Source organism: Periophthalmus magnuspinnatus, chromosome 19 (genome assembly GCF_009829125.3).
Source record: "Periophthalmus magnuspinnatus isolate fPerMag1 chromosome 19, fPerMag1.2.pri, whole genome shotgun sequence".
Classification (NCBI taxonomy): domain Eukaryota; kingdom Metazoa; phylum Chordata; class Actinopteri; order Gobiiformes; family Gobiidae; genus Periophthalmus; species Periophthalmus magnuspinnatus.
The window spans coordinates 21,184,245-21,198,477 of record NC_047144.1 but is presented as its reverse complement, the minus strand read 5'-3'; the positions used below and the strand labels follow the sequence as shown (position 1 = coordinate 21,198,477).

Sequence of the window (14,233 nt, the reverse complement as noted above, 5' to 3'; positions counted from 1 at the left end):
TGAATGTTTGACCAAATTGACTGTGAAATAATGGAGAGTGTGCAAAGAATGGATTAACATGGTAGAAAACTCCAAAAAAAATTGATCTTGCGTAATACCCTCACTTTAAAATCTCAACGCAAAATGTAGAACCTTTAAAATTAAGTTTGATTCACACCAAAATCACAGTGTTACTAAGTGTTTATTGGATATTATTTCTATTTATCATAAAAAGTACTACCTATTGACCAAAATGACCACTATATATATGTGTGCAGGCATTTTGTTACACTATGGTTTTCACACATTCTCTTAGCTGGAAAGGTCCTGTATTACACAAAATGGACTCTTGTGAGGTTTATGCCATGTTATAACGTTGTTACCTCATCAAACACACATCTGGAGCTGTGTTTTGCTTCATTCACACACATTTAACACACAAAACCTGCATATTTAGGCTGAGTTCTTCTTGGAAAACACTGTCCCACCTTGTGATGTTATGTAGCAGTAGTTTTCAAGTTAACAGCTCCTTTTACCTTTAGTTCAGTAGAGATTGGCAATTCCAGGGCTGAAATGATCCAAATGATTCTATTGAAGGTGTGTGGAATTTAAAAACACAGAGGAGCACTTCCTGTATCACCACATGACATCACAAGGTGGAACAGTGTTTTCCGTTTGAGAGAAGAACTCAGCCTAAATACGCAGAATTTGTGCGTTAAACATGAGAGAATGAAACAAAACACAACTCCAGGTCTGTTTTTGATGAGGACATTATAACATAGATCAGAAAACAGTGTAATATATGCAATTTAATCTTCGAAATTAAAATAAATAAAGCTACAATATACAATTCAAAACTGCATTTACGGTTTTAATGCATGATTCCAGTTTACATTATAAAATTCCACTGGATCCTTTTAGCTACATATTATTGGATCACATTGCATGATACCCACTTTAAGTCTTCTTTGTGTTCTGTGAGGCTCAGAAACAGGTCTGTGTCCCTTTGAGAATACCAGCAGCACCGCCTAGTGGCTGAATGGAAGAATACATTATAACTTCAGGCGGAGGGCAGGAGGCTCTATCGCTGTATAGGAGGTATGTTTGTGATGAGAAAACAACATAACATAGATCAGAAAATAGCATCATACTGGCTCTTTAAAGTGCATATGACAGGTTTGTTTAATTATTACTTGGTCTGGTGAGATAGTACCTGTGCTAAACTGGAATACTTCTACCCATGTCAACACACGACATTCCATCCTACTTGCAGCAACGCCTTATTTTGTTAAATGAAAGGTTAAACTGTCAGAAAAATGCCTTCCTTGTCCAAACAAATCTACTGTGCAATCTCGATTTGGCAGGTGTCAGCATCATGTTTGCAAGGCAACAGTTAAAAGATTAACCTCTGCCAGCCTCATATCTGCTGCTCCAACAAGGAAGTAAATTTATTTACCAAAATGAAAATAAATGTTTTATTGACATGAGCGGTCTACCCTGTCATACGCATTTTAAACTACCATGTTTTATTTTGGCCTGTCATGACATGTTAGTGCTTTGCTTGGAATGTTTCACAGTATGGTCAGATCTGTGGAGAGGCGACTCCGCTCACAGAAACAATGCATATTTTTCAAAGTATTTCCTAACAATAAAAAAAAAAAAAAAACAACGTAATGAATACAGGGAAGATACACAATTAAATGCCATAGTTTGAAACATTCCCAGCAAAGCAATAACATTCCCATGGAGACAAGCAGGTGGAATACTCCTATCAGAAAAGTTACATGGTGCAGCTTTATCCATAAAAAAGAAAATTTGCAATGACGCAATGAAAATCCAAAATCCATAATTAAAATGTAATTTTACAATGATGTACCATGATGTAATTCCAGGTTATTGCTCTGCCACAGTTCTTATGGGTCACCACTGCATGTGCGGGGGCTGCGGGTGCAGGAGGTTGTTGGTGCGATATCCGGTGTGGAGCAGTGCGTTGCTGTGAGGGGAGTCGTGTCCCTGGAGCCAGTCTTGATAGAGGGTGTGGATGGCTGGGTTGAGTTCGGGGAGTTGGACGGGCAGACTGGTGTAGGCTTCCTCCATCTGCTGCACCAGGCCTTTGTCGATACGGCCTTCTTCTGATTCAGCCTGTCCCCGACCGCTCAGGCAGCCTGAAGGACGGCACAACCGTGAAATTATTAAATTTAAACGTGAATGAAGGGTTAACTTTAACTAAACATAAGATTTTTTTCTTCATATCTGCTCCTTTCTAAATCATGGAAATGTTTTCTATTATGTAAATTTAAATATTAAAGATATTACATAATATCTATTCACATAAATAATATTAATACACAATATGTATTTATTTGAACAGAAAAATATACATAGGACATTCACTTCTAATCAGTTTGTCTTTTATATTATAATAATGATTAATACTACACACAATACTAATAATACTATTTACACAGCAAAAACACATTTTGGGAATTGCCAGGTAAAAATATGGTGCTTTGCACAGAATAATTTATTTAGGGTATTAAATAATTTTATTTTACAGTTCACTGTACAAATCAAATTAATCTAATTTAAATCCTCTGAATTATCTCCAGTATTGATGGGGTTTGGTTTGAACCACTATTATCGGGTGAAAATTTCACACCTTATTAAATTGTACAATCTTGTATAATCATGTGCCTGATGAAGGCCACAGGCCAAAAAGAGACTTCTTTTTGAAAATTTAACACCAAAATAAACTTAACAAAATGTGTTTACTTGGCGTTGTTCAACTATTAACTCTTTATTTATTACTTTCCACACCACAGTCGTGCAGATCATACATTAGGTCGTAGTTACCTCCGGGGCAGGACAGCACCTCCACCAGCTGGTAGGGCACACGGCCTTTCTTCATGCGGTGCACCAGAGTCTGAATGTTTCTAAAGCCGTAGATTGCAGCGAACTGTAGCAGAGCCTCCCCATCCCGCTCCAGAGTCACCTCCTGGAAGTCTCGGTTTCTGCACAGACCGTTCAGTGAGTATTCAGGACAGGACAAGTGCAGCAGTAGAAATTAGTCAAGTATTTGAGAAAACTACTACTCAACTGATAGTAACTGTACTGAGTAACTGAGGACAAAATGTGATTTTTATTTTGAAGATGGAGTTATTGGAAGGATGAAACATAAATATCTGGTACTTTCAAAGGACAAAAAAAGAGACAAACTGAGCTGGGCAAGAAACACATGTTCAAATAATTTAATATTGTCGACATAAAGCTTGTAAGTAACTAAAACCTTTACTCAAATAAGAACATTGTAAATGGACATGAGTAAGCATCTGACAGCAGAAAACCATTACTGTATAATAACCGCACAATATACAATATGTAATGTAAATACTGTTGTTTAATCATGTTAAGGACGTCTGAAAAGTCTGACATAATTCGTGTTTTGACTGACTGAGCCCATTGCCTTGTGTTACGCGGCTCATTACCTGAGCGTCTTGTAGGTGATCTGGTGCACGTCCAGACCGAAGAGCTCTTTGGCAGCATGTCTGAAGATGTGCTCCAGGAAGCCCTCTGAGCCACGGCCCTCATGTCTGTGCAGGTCCACCTCACAGCTCTCTCCCAGACTACACAACAACAACAACACAAAAGTAAAAGAACAACACCCACACGGTCACATGTCTGTCTGCTAATGAATGTGCATCAGTCCTGGTTCAAGTCTGGTTCAGTTCGTGTAAATGTGTGTTAATGACTAATAACTGTTTCACGGTTTCATTTTATAAATATTCTGTTGTTTTTTGTGTGGTTTTGGGCTCTACAAAAATAAACTGAAAGTACTTGAGCATGTATGGAGAACCTGTACAGTAGGACTAGATCAGTACTCACATGTGGTCCAGTGGAGATGAGTCCAGCTCCTCCACTGTCACCTGCCTCTGCTCCATCAACCCATAGATCTGACCTGTCACACACAAAGACATTTTTTATCAGGCTTTAGACATTTATCTGCCAAACAAACAATGTGCACATCCTGACCAATGTTTTTGTTATCAAGAATAAATCAGAAATACAATTGTTTCCAGTAATCATTAATGGCATATGAGTAGACAGAAAAGTCATGTCATGGAATTTAAAATCAAAACATACAGTTTCTTTAAGTACGTAAACTTTTTTATGTAGCACTCTTCACTGATGAAAAGTGCACTTACTACTACACAGTAGCCCAGAAATGAAATTAGTTATAGTTATGTGGCATGTGTTTGAGAGTCTGTATGGCCCAGATAACGATTATCACAATACGTTATTTTATATTAAATTATTTTTTATACTAGACAAGTCATGATTAGTCGTTTTATTGTTGCAGCCCTAAAGTTTGCATTAGCATGATTAGCATCAGAAGTGGCAGCAGTAGCACAGCAGTAGCAGGGCAGCAGATGGGGCAGGGCTGTGTATGAACCTGAGGCGTAGACTGTAAAGAAGTGGACTAAGGGAGTGTCACCCATAGATTTGGCTCCAGCCGAATGAAGCTCATCGAGGCTAACAGTTATAGCGGCTAATTTGGAGCCAAGTTCCAAATGTGGAATTCCGACAGCGAGTGTCAAAGCAACCAAACAGCCAATCAGGAGTGAGGCTGTAGACGGTAACGCTCCTTCCTGTTCTTCTTCCAAGTGGTTTAGCAGGGGGCAGGCACTTAGCAAAGCTGTCAATCAAACCTGATGCCAATGCTAGCGGGAGCGACCTTAGCAAAAGATGGCCTCTGATTTGTCATTAATGTTCACAGCTTGATTTACGGACGAAATAGCAAAATAAAAACACCAGAATCATGTAGAGGGGTTAATATGAATATTTTAAGATCAAAATGAGAATCCTGCCAGCACGGGGGTGTTTTTCAATAGAAGGTAAATTAAAACCAGAGCTGGTGGAGCTGGAAGAACGCCCATGCTCTCTTCCTACTTGGAAAGCAGCGGCTAGCAGGTTAGCTATGTCCTGTTATACATACACAGTCTGAGGTGAAAACACATTATTGTAGCCTTGATACAAACACTGAACTACAACAATGGAAATCAACAACGGTCTCTGCCAAAAGAACCTCTAACCTAGATAGTTAAAGGTCGAATAACCAATTTTTCCCCATGTACTTGAGCATATTTGTTATGTATCTAATTAGGAAGCATTTTAGTGTTCAATAATCAAGAAGTTTGACATTAGCATGCTAGTTGTTTTTAGCATTACTACCGGTACTCTGGTCTCTGAAAGTCGTGAAAAGCTTATAAACTCATTAAAGTGAATAATTAGGATGCTCTGAATGCATGAGGTAAGTGTGGAATAACTCTGGACCACTGCAAACAGTTTAAAATTAACTAGTTCTGTTTTTCATTTTTTTTAAAACAGCAAAAAGCCTCAGCTCTAGCAGGGGGAAGTAGCAGCAGTAGCAGTAGCAGCAGATAAGGCAGAGCTTTATATATATATATATATGAACCTGATGTGAGGACGCAGTCGACGTCACGACTCTCTAACAGACTGTTGTAAAACTCCTCCCTCACCGCCTCCAACTTCTTATCAAAACATGGAGCGATCACCAGATGGTAGAGCTTCTCTGCGTTCAGTTTCTGTGGGGCCAACAAACAAAAGACAGGGACATTCAGGGTTAAAATGAGATCAGATAAGATACAGCTAGATACACAGTGACATATAGATATAGTGGATAATAGTTTAATGCATTTGAATGGTCCTTGTTTGAATGTATTTTGTTCTAACCTGGAAATCTAAAGTTTTAAAACGATTTTGAGCTGAATCAGAACAAGTATAAGACACATAGACGAGTATACGACCATGGACCACTATGGAATATACTCGGACGACTGCGGGATCACACAGATATAAGGTCAAATGGTCATTGTAAAAGAACGTACTACAATTTAAAGTTAAAAATCATATTCTACTGTCTATTGTTTTTATAATATCATCGTGATATTGGTACTGATTCTCTTCCTTAGTATCGAAATCAAGTTTGAAATTTTGGTATTGTGACAACATTACTTTGGTATTACACTTTTTGTGACTAAAAATAATATGTCCTATGTATGAAAACAAGTAATAGCCAAAAAAAAACCCAAGTATTGTCTTATTTATTATTTTTTTTTCCACTGTTTACATGCATAGAGAAATCTGAGTGAGCTAAACAACCAAATTCAAATCGTCTTTGCCCCAAAACCTGTCAGACCACACGTGTCCCAGTCTAGAGCAGGTCAAAGAAACAAATAGGTTCAAATGGGGGCTACGAGACATTCAGGTGCGTTTAGTAATTTAGTATTAACACTAAAACTTTGCAGCTATACGGGTAAATGGTTATTATACATATTTGACAGAAACTTTTGGCAGAAACAGATAAACGAAGTTCCTCAGTTTACATGCATTTTGTTAAATCTGTGTAAATTGTAATAGCCCAGTTGTCCGGTTTTCCTGGCGTGCATGTAAACGTAGTGTCTGTCGTACGTACCTGCTGTTTACAGAAGTAGTCCTTGATGAGGCAGCCCATGACCTGCTGAGGGGAGCGGGCAGTGCAGATGTGAGGGGTCACCAGGCTGCCCAGGACGCGCTCTGCATACCGGATCCACCCTTTACATGCACAAAAAGACATATTTGTCCTTCAAGATCTAAAGTGAGGGAGAATTTCACAAAGCACCTTAATACCATATCTGTAAAACGATTTGAGAAAATTATGGAATTGCGATTTTTCTGAAGCATTGCGATTGTGATTAGAGATTTATGTTTTTAAAATAGGATTCTGTTCAAAGTTTACATTTTAAACACGTCCAGAAGAATTGACTGAAATATAAACTTGCAAAATAAAGCAAGACTCACATTTCCTGAAGATGTCTGTACAGTAATTACAAGCGTAGTGATTTTTATACAGAATAAGACGAGGGATTTTGTTGTTTGTGGTACATCTGTGTAACGAGAATGAGACAAGATGAAAATATGATATAATTTGTAATAATTAAATAAAGCTGTGCGGTTAAATTGACAGTTTTGGCCTCATATTTTTTTCTTTCTTGTCATTTTTTATTTTTGCTCTCAGTGTAATACCACATTTTGGAACGATACAACTGTGTTAGGTTTGGGCACTTTTTCCCCTTGTGTTCCTCAATTTTCAATTTTTTTTTTTTTTTTCCTGTATATTTTTGTTAGTTAAGTTAGTCAGTTGTTAGATGAGAATCTTTATCCAGGTTATGTTGAGATATAGAAGAGGTGTAACTCAAATTTTACTTGAGAAATTTTATATTTGAGAAAGTCTGAAATATAAACAGTTAAACATTGTTTAACTAATACCAGTATCTCATGCATTTCAGAATGTTTGTCCCATATTTGTCACCGTGTTTTGAGACGTCTAAACTACAGAGTTAGCAGGAACTACACAGTAAATAATAAAGTAATAATAATTAGACCCCATGGAGACAGAAGTATATTATGACACTGCAGAGAACATTATATAATTAAAGTTGCACTATGCACCTGCTTGTCTCTACGGCGATGTTACTGCTTTGCCATTAATCTTATTTATCTCCATAGAGTCAAACAGGAGGCGCAACCAGACTTTACAGAAGTTACAGCTCATATCTGTGGAGAGGTGATCCCGCTTACAGTAAGAATATATGTATTTTTTAGCCATAAATACACCTGTAGTTAAACTTAATACTAAACTGTAGAACAAGCAAAGCAATAACAGAGATAAACAGAAAGCACAGCCTGTGCAGCTTTAAAATATTTTCAGTCATTGTAGTTTTATTGTTGAATATATTTAAAAGTCCATTTAAAAAGGATTAAAACACTAGAATAGAAAACTTTATAGCGTTGACATGAAAAATTCTAGCTACAGTGTCATTTTCTAGTGCTATCTCGATGGTTTGGGAGTGGTAGGAAGCTGCTCCATATCTCACTGCACCAGGTCTGCGCAACTTAGGCTATATTCAATACAAAGTTGTTGTAGGGAAAATCCGAGTGCGTTAATCAACCAAATTCAATTCTTTACCGCAAAACACACTTTGGTAAGCCGCAAAACACACAAAAAAATTGATAAGACAGATATTATTTATGTTGAGCATTTGATTTTCAGACATGTTAGAAACAGCATTAAGTTATTTGCTCTCTACAGCACAAATATTTACTGAAGCTGCGGTACTTTTTGTTTTCATTTTCCCTTTAAAATAGCAGCCCACAACAAAACAGCGGGTGCTTGGTGTGTGGGTGCTCGGTGTAGAGGCCATAATTTGTCATCACTGCTGATCTAAAACGAGTGAACAAACATCCAAACACATAATATTTCCGTGGCTGTTTCTTACGCAGTGCAGTTGAATGCCTCCTCTAAAGTACATTGGATTGTGCAGTTAAATGCCACAGGTATCAAAGTACGCATTGAGATGTGTTATTGGGATTTTTGAGATGAGAGTGCCCGGGTTTACATACATTCTGATAAATCGGTTTAAATTGGACTAGGACAGTTATCCGGTTTTCCTGGCGTGCAAGAAAATGTAGTGCTCTGTTACCTGGGCAGGACGAGGTGAACATGGGTAGGGTGTTGCTGTCGTGGCTCCTCCGACGGTACCTGGAAACAAACTCCCTCTGGCTTTCCAATATACTGAAGCCTGCAGCCACTGTGGTATCAAAGACATGTGCTACGCCTGCACAAAGAGAACAAAATAGAAAGAATAAATATAATGAGTAGGTCGAGAAGAATGTTTTTGAGCTGATACCGATATCCAATATTTGGCTTGCTGCTGTGGTCGATAACTTTTGTATAAAATAATAACAAAATGTATTTATCTGGGATATAAAATCATTCGTTATATTTTTGTGTAAACAAACAGCCACAGAATGCTCTTCTATTTCCATTGTTGAGTCTGTTCACACAGACAAATGTGATGCACTGACGACATCTGGGAAAGCCACATGGGCACACAGAAAATGGAGCAACACCAAAAAAGTATTGGTCTTGAATATAACTCTATCTATATCTGTATTTTTTTTTTATTAATATATAGCAAAATGACAAACATTAACATTACAAAAGCAGAGTTACATCTGTTCACAGTCACGTGTTAATCTACTTTTACACTTGGAGACAGGTAAAACAACATAAAGTTTCCTATGCATTTACACAAAGACATGATAAGAATACTTTCTTCACAAAATACACATACATTTCCATCACATGGCCAATACTGATAATGGAACTGATATACCGCACATTCCTACAATAAACACACTCTCTCTCCCCTCTGTCCTGCTGTTCCAGCTGTAACCATCGCTCCTTGTTAAAATAAGTGTATTTGGTTTATACCAAACTAGGGCTGTGCAGTTAGTTTCAAATGGTCAATGTTTATCTTGGGACTTTCTTTAACTATAGCCAATCCTCTTTCAGCAAATGTATGTGGACTGGAGCAGAATTTAGACCTTGGAGGAATACATTTGATTTACTTTTAATTAAATTTCACTGACTAAACTAAACTAAACATCTGCTATTTTAATGTTTTAACAAGAAAAAAAAAAAACATAAATCATAATCACGATTGGGTTGGAGTCAGCGATGTTGAAAGGCTGGTTTTCTGCCCAGAGACATGGACACTCCAACACCCCAAAAATGATTTAATCACCACAACAAGGACTTACAACAATGTTTAATAAGGTAAAAATATGACTTAGTTCTGGTCTAAATTATTTATCATCTATTCCTTAACTTAACTCACCTAGACTTTTTAAGAACCCACACAGTTTTCGGGCCGCCTCGCCGATGTCCAGTCCGAACTTGACCGCAAAGAATGGCAGAGACTGTGGACAGACTGAGGCCACCAGGACCTTATGTTTGGACGCATCACATTTCTGAAACAGAGGAACACAATACGGGCATTTAACTCTTTTTAAATATACTCTTTTTCTAGGGGTATTTTTTCCCTTTATGTACAGATTTGTCAGAGATGAATAAACATTATTGACTGCTCGATCAATAATGTTTACGTCGGGGATTCAAACCTTCAACCTCCGGATCAGTGGACAAACACTTAAAATAACATAGCTCAAGTAGATCAAAAATGTCTCTAAACTACCATTAAAAGTACAATTTATTATGAAAGTAGAATTTGTTGAAAAGTAATCCCCATACCTTATTAAGAGCCAACACCCTGTGCAGATCCTCCAGACTCTGCTGTGAGATCATGAGTGTTTCCTCCTCAGACAGACAGCCGTCACAGGACAGGCACGCACTGAACAGCAGCTGGCCAGGTTCCCTCACCTGCACCAGGGACACAAGAGCACTGTGATCAACACTAGCTGCCCTGGGGCTGACTGAATGACATGTGGCTCTCATTCTGTGTCAATACGGCTCAGGATTGTGTTGTTATAAGATCTCAAGTACATGCTAAATAAAAGCATTCTGACACTAGTGTGATAATTGCATTTACCCGTAGTGACTCAGCAGTTTATCAGGTTTTCCACGGCTCTTTTATTTTCTTTTTTATGGCATTTTGGCTAATGTATCACTATGGAGTGATATGCAGTATTTATGAATATATGATTACCTAAAATTATGTTTTTAATGCAAGACTAACACAAAATTTCTTGTTTGCTGCTATTTTATTTGAATGCAACGTATTTAATGTTCTAACAATAAATATTAAATCCCATGAAAAATGTTTTGCGATCAAACCATCTCTACAGTGAACCACCCCTGGACAAATGAAGGATCAGACAGTCTCAACTTTCTACATTTTACAGACAGAAGACATAAATATATGAAGCAAGATGTATGGAATTATGTAGCAAATAAGTAAAGTAACACAGTTTTTTTTTAATATTTTATATTTCAATTCTCAAAGTTTTTTTTGTTTGTTTTGTTGACAGTGCTGCTTTATGATGAAGTCTCCTGAAATGGTTTTCACTTCAGTCTACTCCATTTAGTGTAGTGAAGAGTGCAGGGAGCGTTATATTGGAGAAACTAAACAGTCACTCCATAAGAGAATGTACCAACACCATAGCGAGAGCTCCTCTGGACCCTAGTCCACCGTACATCTCCATCTCAAAGCCACTAAAAACTCCTTCGAAGATATTGAGGTACAGATCATAGCCAGAGAAAAAAATGGTTTGAGAGGAATAAAAGAAGCTATTTTTGTTAGGAAAGACAATCCTTCCTTAAACAGGAATGGAGCCTGAGACATAATCTCTCCTCCATCTACAGTTGCATCCTCAGCCCAAAAGCAAACAAAGAACAATAGCGCGAGCCATTGAAGGTTGAATAGGGCCGTTAAGGATGAAACTGGAAACAATAGCTGTTTACAATTTCAGTGTCGTTAGCTCATCCCTTCAGACAGATATAAGGCAGTGTCCACCAGTGATCTGACCAGAACTGAAGAAACAGCTTGGATGAGCAGCAAAACTAATCTACAGTGCAAATAATCTTGGAAATAGAGAAGAAACATAAATTAAAAAAACTTGTAGAAACTCTTGACTGCTAGTACACTCAGGGGTGGAAAGAGTATTGCAAATTTGTACTAGGTAAAAGTACACTAACATGGCTAAATATTTTCTCAATTACAAGTACAAGTGCTGCTTCCAAAATTGTACTTAAGTAAAAGTAAAAAGCACATATGAAAAATACTACTCAGAGTACAAGCTACTAGTTAGTTTTTAACAAAGCTGCATTTTAGTTAAGTATCTTACATAAGTTGAACCATTTAAAACTGAATTTAATCATTTTAAACCACAATCCAAATATTCTCTGAGCTCTGGCCAAGAGCTGAGTCAGCTATGGATCAGGGCAATTGAGTAGATATTTTAACTCAGCGCTTGTATTCGCCATGTTATTGTAATTAGTTACATTTAAAATCAAATAAGTACAATTATCAAAAAATTCTAGTCAATTACAGTAACATTATACTTTGTAACTAGTTACACCCCTGTGTATACTGCATTTAGTGAGCAACATACGGGACAAATATGATCATCAACTTACCTGTTCAGCTGCTATTGTGTTGTTGTGGTTTGAGCTGTTGCCATCTTCTGTCTGCTTCTTGTTGCACTGGGGAAAAAAAATAGATTAAAAAAAAATCTAAAGCAAAAAAAACCTCACAAAATAAAATACAACACTACATTACAAAATGCATTGAAATATTGTGATCTTAATATACAAAAAGTACCTGTTTAGTGCAATTTTCACACTTCTCCTTCCGCTTGGCTAGGCTCACCTCTGCCATCTTTGCCCCTTTGCTTTAAATTAAAAATAAAAATATCATAAAGTCTCCACTCATTTTGCTCTAAGCTTGTCCTTAAAAGCCATTCTAACTATTGAACTGCATAGTTGTTGAACCTCCCCTTCCCCCGTTCACCACACGACTGCAGTGTACTATCTCTTCTTATCACCAATACAACTGCCATATAATGGTGGGAAATGACAGAAGCCTCGAGTATCCGGTCATTAAGGTTTTTAATGGCTTTTGTTAATTATATCAGCAGAGAAACAAAAACAGCAATCTTGCATGTGATGAAGAGAGAGTTTAAGGACAAGGATAAGGAGGGAAGTTGAAATAAGCTGTAAAAACATGTATTACTATGGTGCGTGACGCGGTGTGACTTTCTAGGGTTCAACCTGGGTGACAAAATTGAGTGCAGAGTAAGGCTGTCAAAAGTATTACTACAACAAATATCAAAACTAGATACTCATTTGAGAAGTTGAAAATCACATTCTATTGTCTAAATAAAGTATTTTTTCTTATCATTGTTGTGTCGGTATCAAGTCTATTCCTTAGTATCAAAATCAAGATTGACATTTTAGTATTGTGACAACACTAATCACTATTGTGTTATTATTTACGGTTACTTATTATGTATTATTTTCAAGGTAGAGTAACTTAATAGTAATCTTCTTTCTTTTTTAATTTGCCACCAAACTATAACCATACAAATGTGGTTACATCAGGCAGTTAAGGGGGAGAACTGATGTGTATTTATTTATTTACTAATATTAAAAGGTACACTATGTAACTTATCTGGTGAGGGCTCCAGCACCTGCTTGTATCCATGGAGATGTTATTACTTTGCCTGGAATGTTCCACAGTTTGGCAATATATTCAATTATGGCTGTTTTTCTTGTTCCAAACCTCATTTAAAAGCATTCTTACTCTGAGTGCGGTTGCTTCATCACAGATCTGACCTATAACCTGACATTCCCTGCTTGTCTCCATGGAGATAGATAAATTTAAGTCCATACCGTGCAACATTCCAGAGAAACAATAACAACTTCATGGAGATAAGCTGATGACCACCAGAAAAGTTCCATAGTGCTCTTTTCTTTAATATTAGTTCATTAGATTAATATTACATTTAGAACAACTCATCCATTATAAATACACAATAATCCAGTGCTGAATTTAAGCTTTTTTCATATAGAATGTTTATTATTTTACTTACTGTAGCCATTTTGAGGTCTTAAATTATAGTAAACATCACAGCAAATAATTCTTAACTGTTGCACATAATTCTGTAGTGCATTTTAGATATTTTACATGCAATCCAAGCCAAAAAACAATGCTTTTAATCCATTTACCTCGCGGACACTTCTGTTTACTGTTAGTGGACAATGGCATCAACCCAACACCGTAGTGACACAACACGGCGGAGTAAAGGGCATCTCAGAATACAGGGACACTTTCGGCTTGTTTTTACGCACAGAATGTCGCTTTTTGGTTGCTGTCAGCTCCGGTGCATGGCTACAGATTCCTACAACATATATCCTCGGTTATTTTCAAAGCGATCACATCTGGAAGACAAAAACGCGAAGGTCCAGGTCCATTGTGTACGCCGGTGAGTTTACGCATGCGCACGATTGGTTTAGCTCTGCACCGGAAGTGGAGGATGACACAATAAAATATTAAACTTTATATTTTTTAATATGAATCTTCTTATCGAAATTGTATTTACCTTTTTCTGGAAGTTTCCGTGGGTGCTGCCATTGTCAAATCCTCCCTGAGAATCGGTGAATTGTTGACTTATTGGTGCACATGAACCGAGAACGTTTACACAAATCAACATACTTAATATCATATTTTAGCAGCAAAACTTTTCTAAAATTTTCCTTTGAAATTAATGAGATTCTGACTTAACCGGAAGTGCCACCACAAAGGACGAAGACATAAATGACATAGACATAAATATACCAATATTTAAGACGAGTTTACAATGAGGACAAAATAAACCGAAAAGCAAAAACATG

At 37.2% G+C, this 14,233-nt stretch overlaps 1 protein-coding gene across 1 annotated transcript; it reads right to left on the bottom strand.

The window, feature by feature from the left end:
- Window positions 1-304: 304 nt before the first annotated feature.
- narf (nuclear prelamin A recognition factor) lies at window positions 305-13,874 on the bottom strand. The gene is made up of 12 exons (XM_033984697.2): window positions 13,568-13,874; window positions 12,162-12,231; window positions 11,978-12,043; window positions 10,133-10,261; window positions 9,720-9,852; window positions 8,520-8,654; window positions 6,473-6,591; window positions 5,453-5,582; window positions 3,862-3,934; window positions 3,465-3,602; window positions 2,833-2,990; window positions 305-2,144 (listed from the first exon to the last, which is right to left on the bottom strand). The coding sequence occupies exons 2-12, from the start codon at window positions 12,216-12,218 to the stop codon at window positions 1,900-1,902; spliced, it is 1,383 nt and encodes a 460-aa protein (XP_033840588.1). The 5' UTR covers window positions 12,219-12,231; window positions 13,568-13,874; the 3' UTR covers window positions 305-1,899.
- Window positions 13,875-14,233: the final 359 nt, after the last annotated feature.

Bases quoted from the DNA above. Each gene is read 5' to 3' on its own strand.
- narf (XM_033984697.2), bottom strand. From the start codon at position 12,218: ATGGCAGAGGTGAGCCTAGCCAAGCGGAAGGAGAAGTGTGAAAATTGC. The intron at 3,603-3,861 runs GTGAGTACTGAT...GTTGTTGTGTAG, and splicing joins TCATCTCCACTGGACCACAT to TCTGGGAGAGAGCTGTGAGG. The intron at 2,145-2,832 runs GTAACTACGACC...GCCGTCCTTCAG, and splicing joins GGTGCTGTCCTGCCCCGGAG to GCTGCCTGAGCGGTCGGGGA.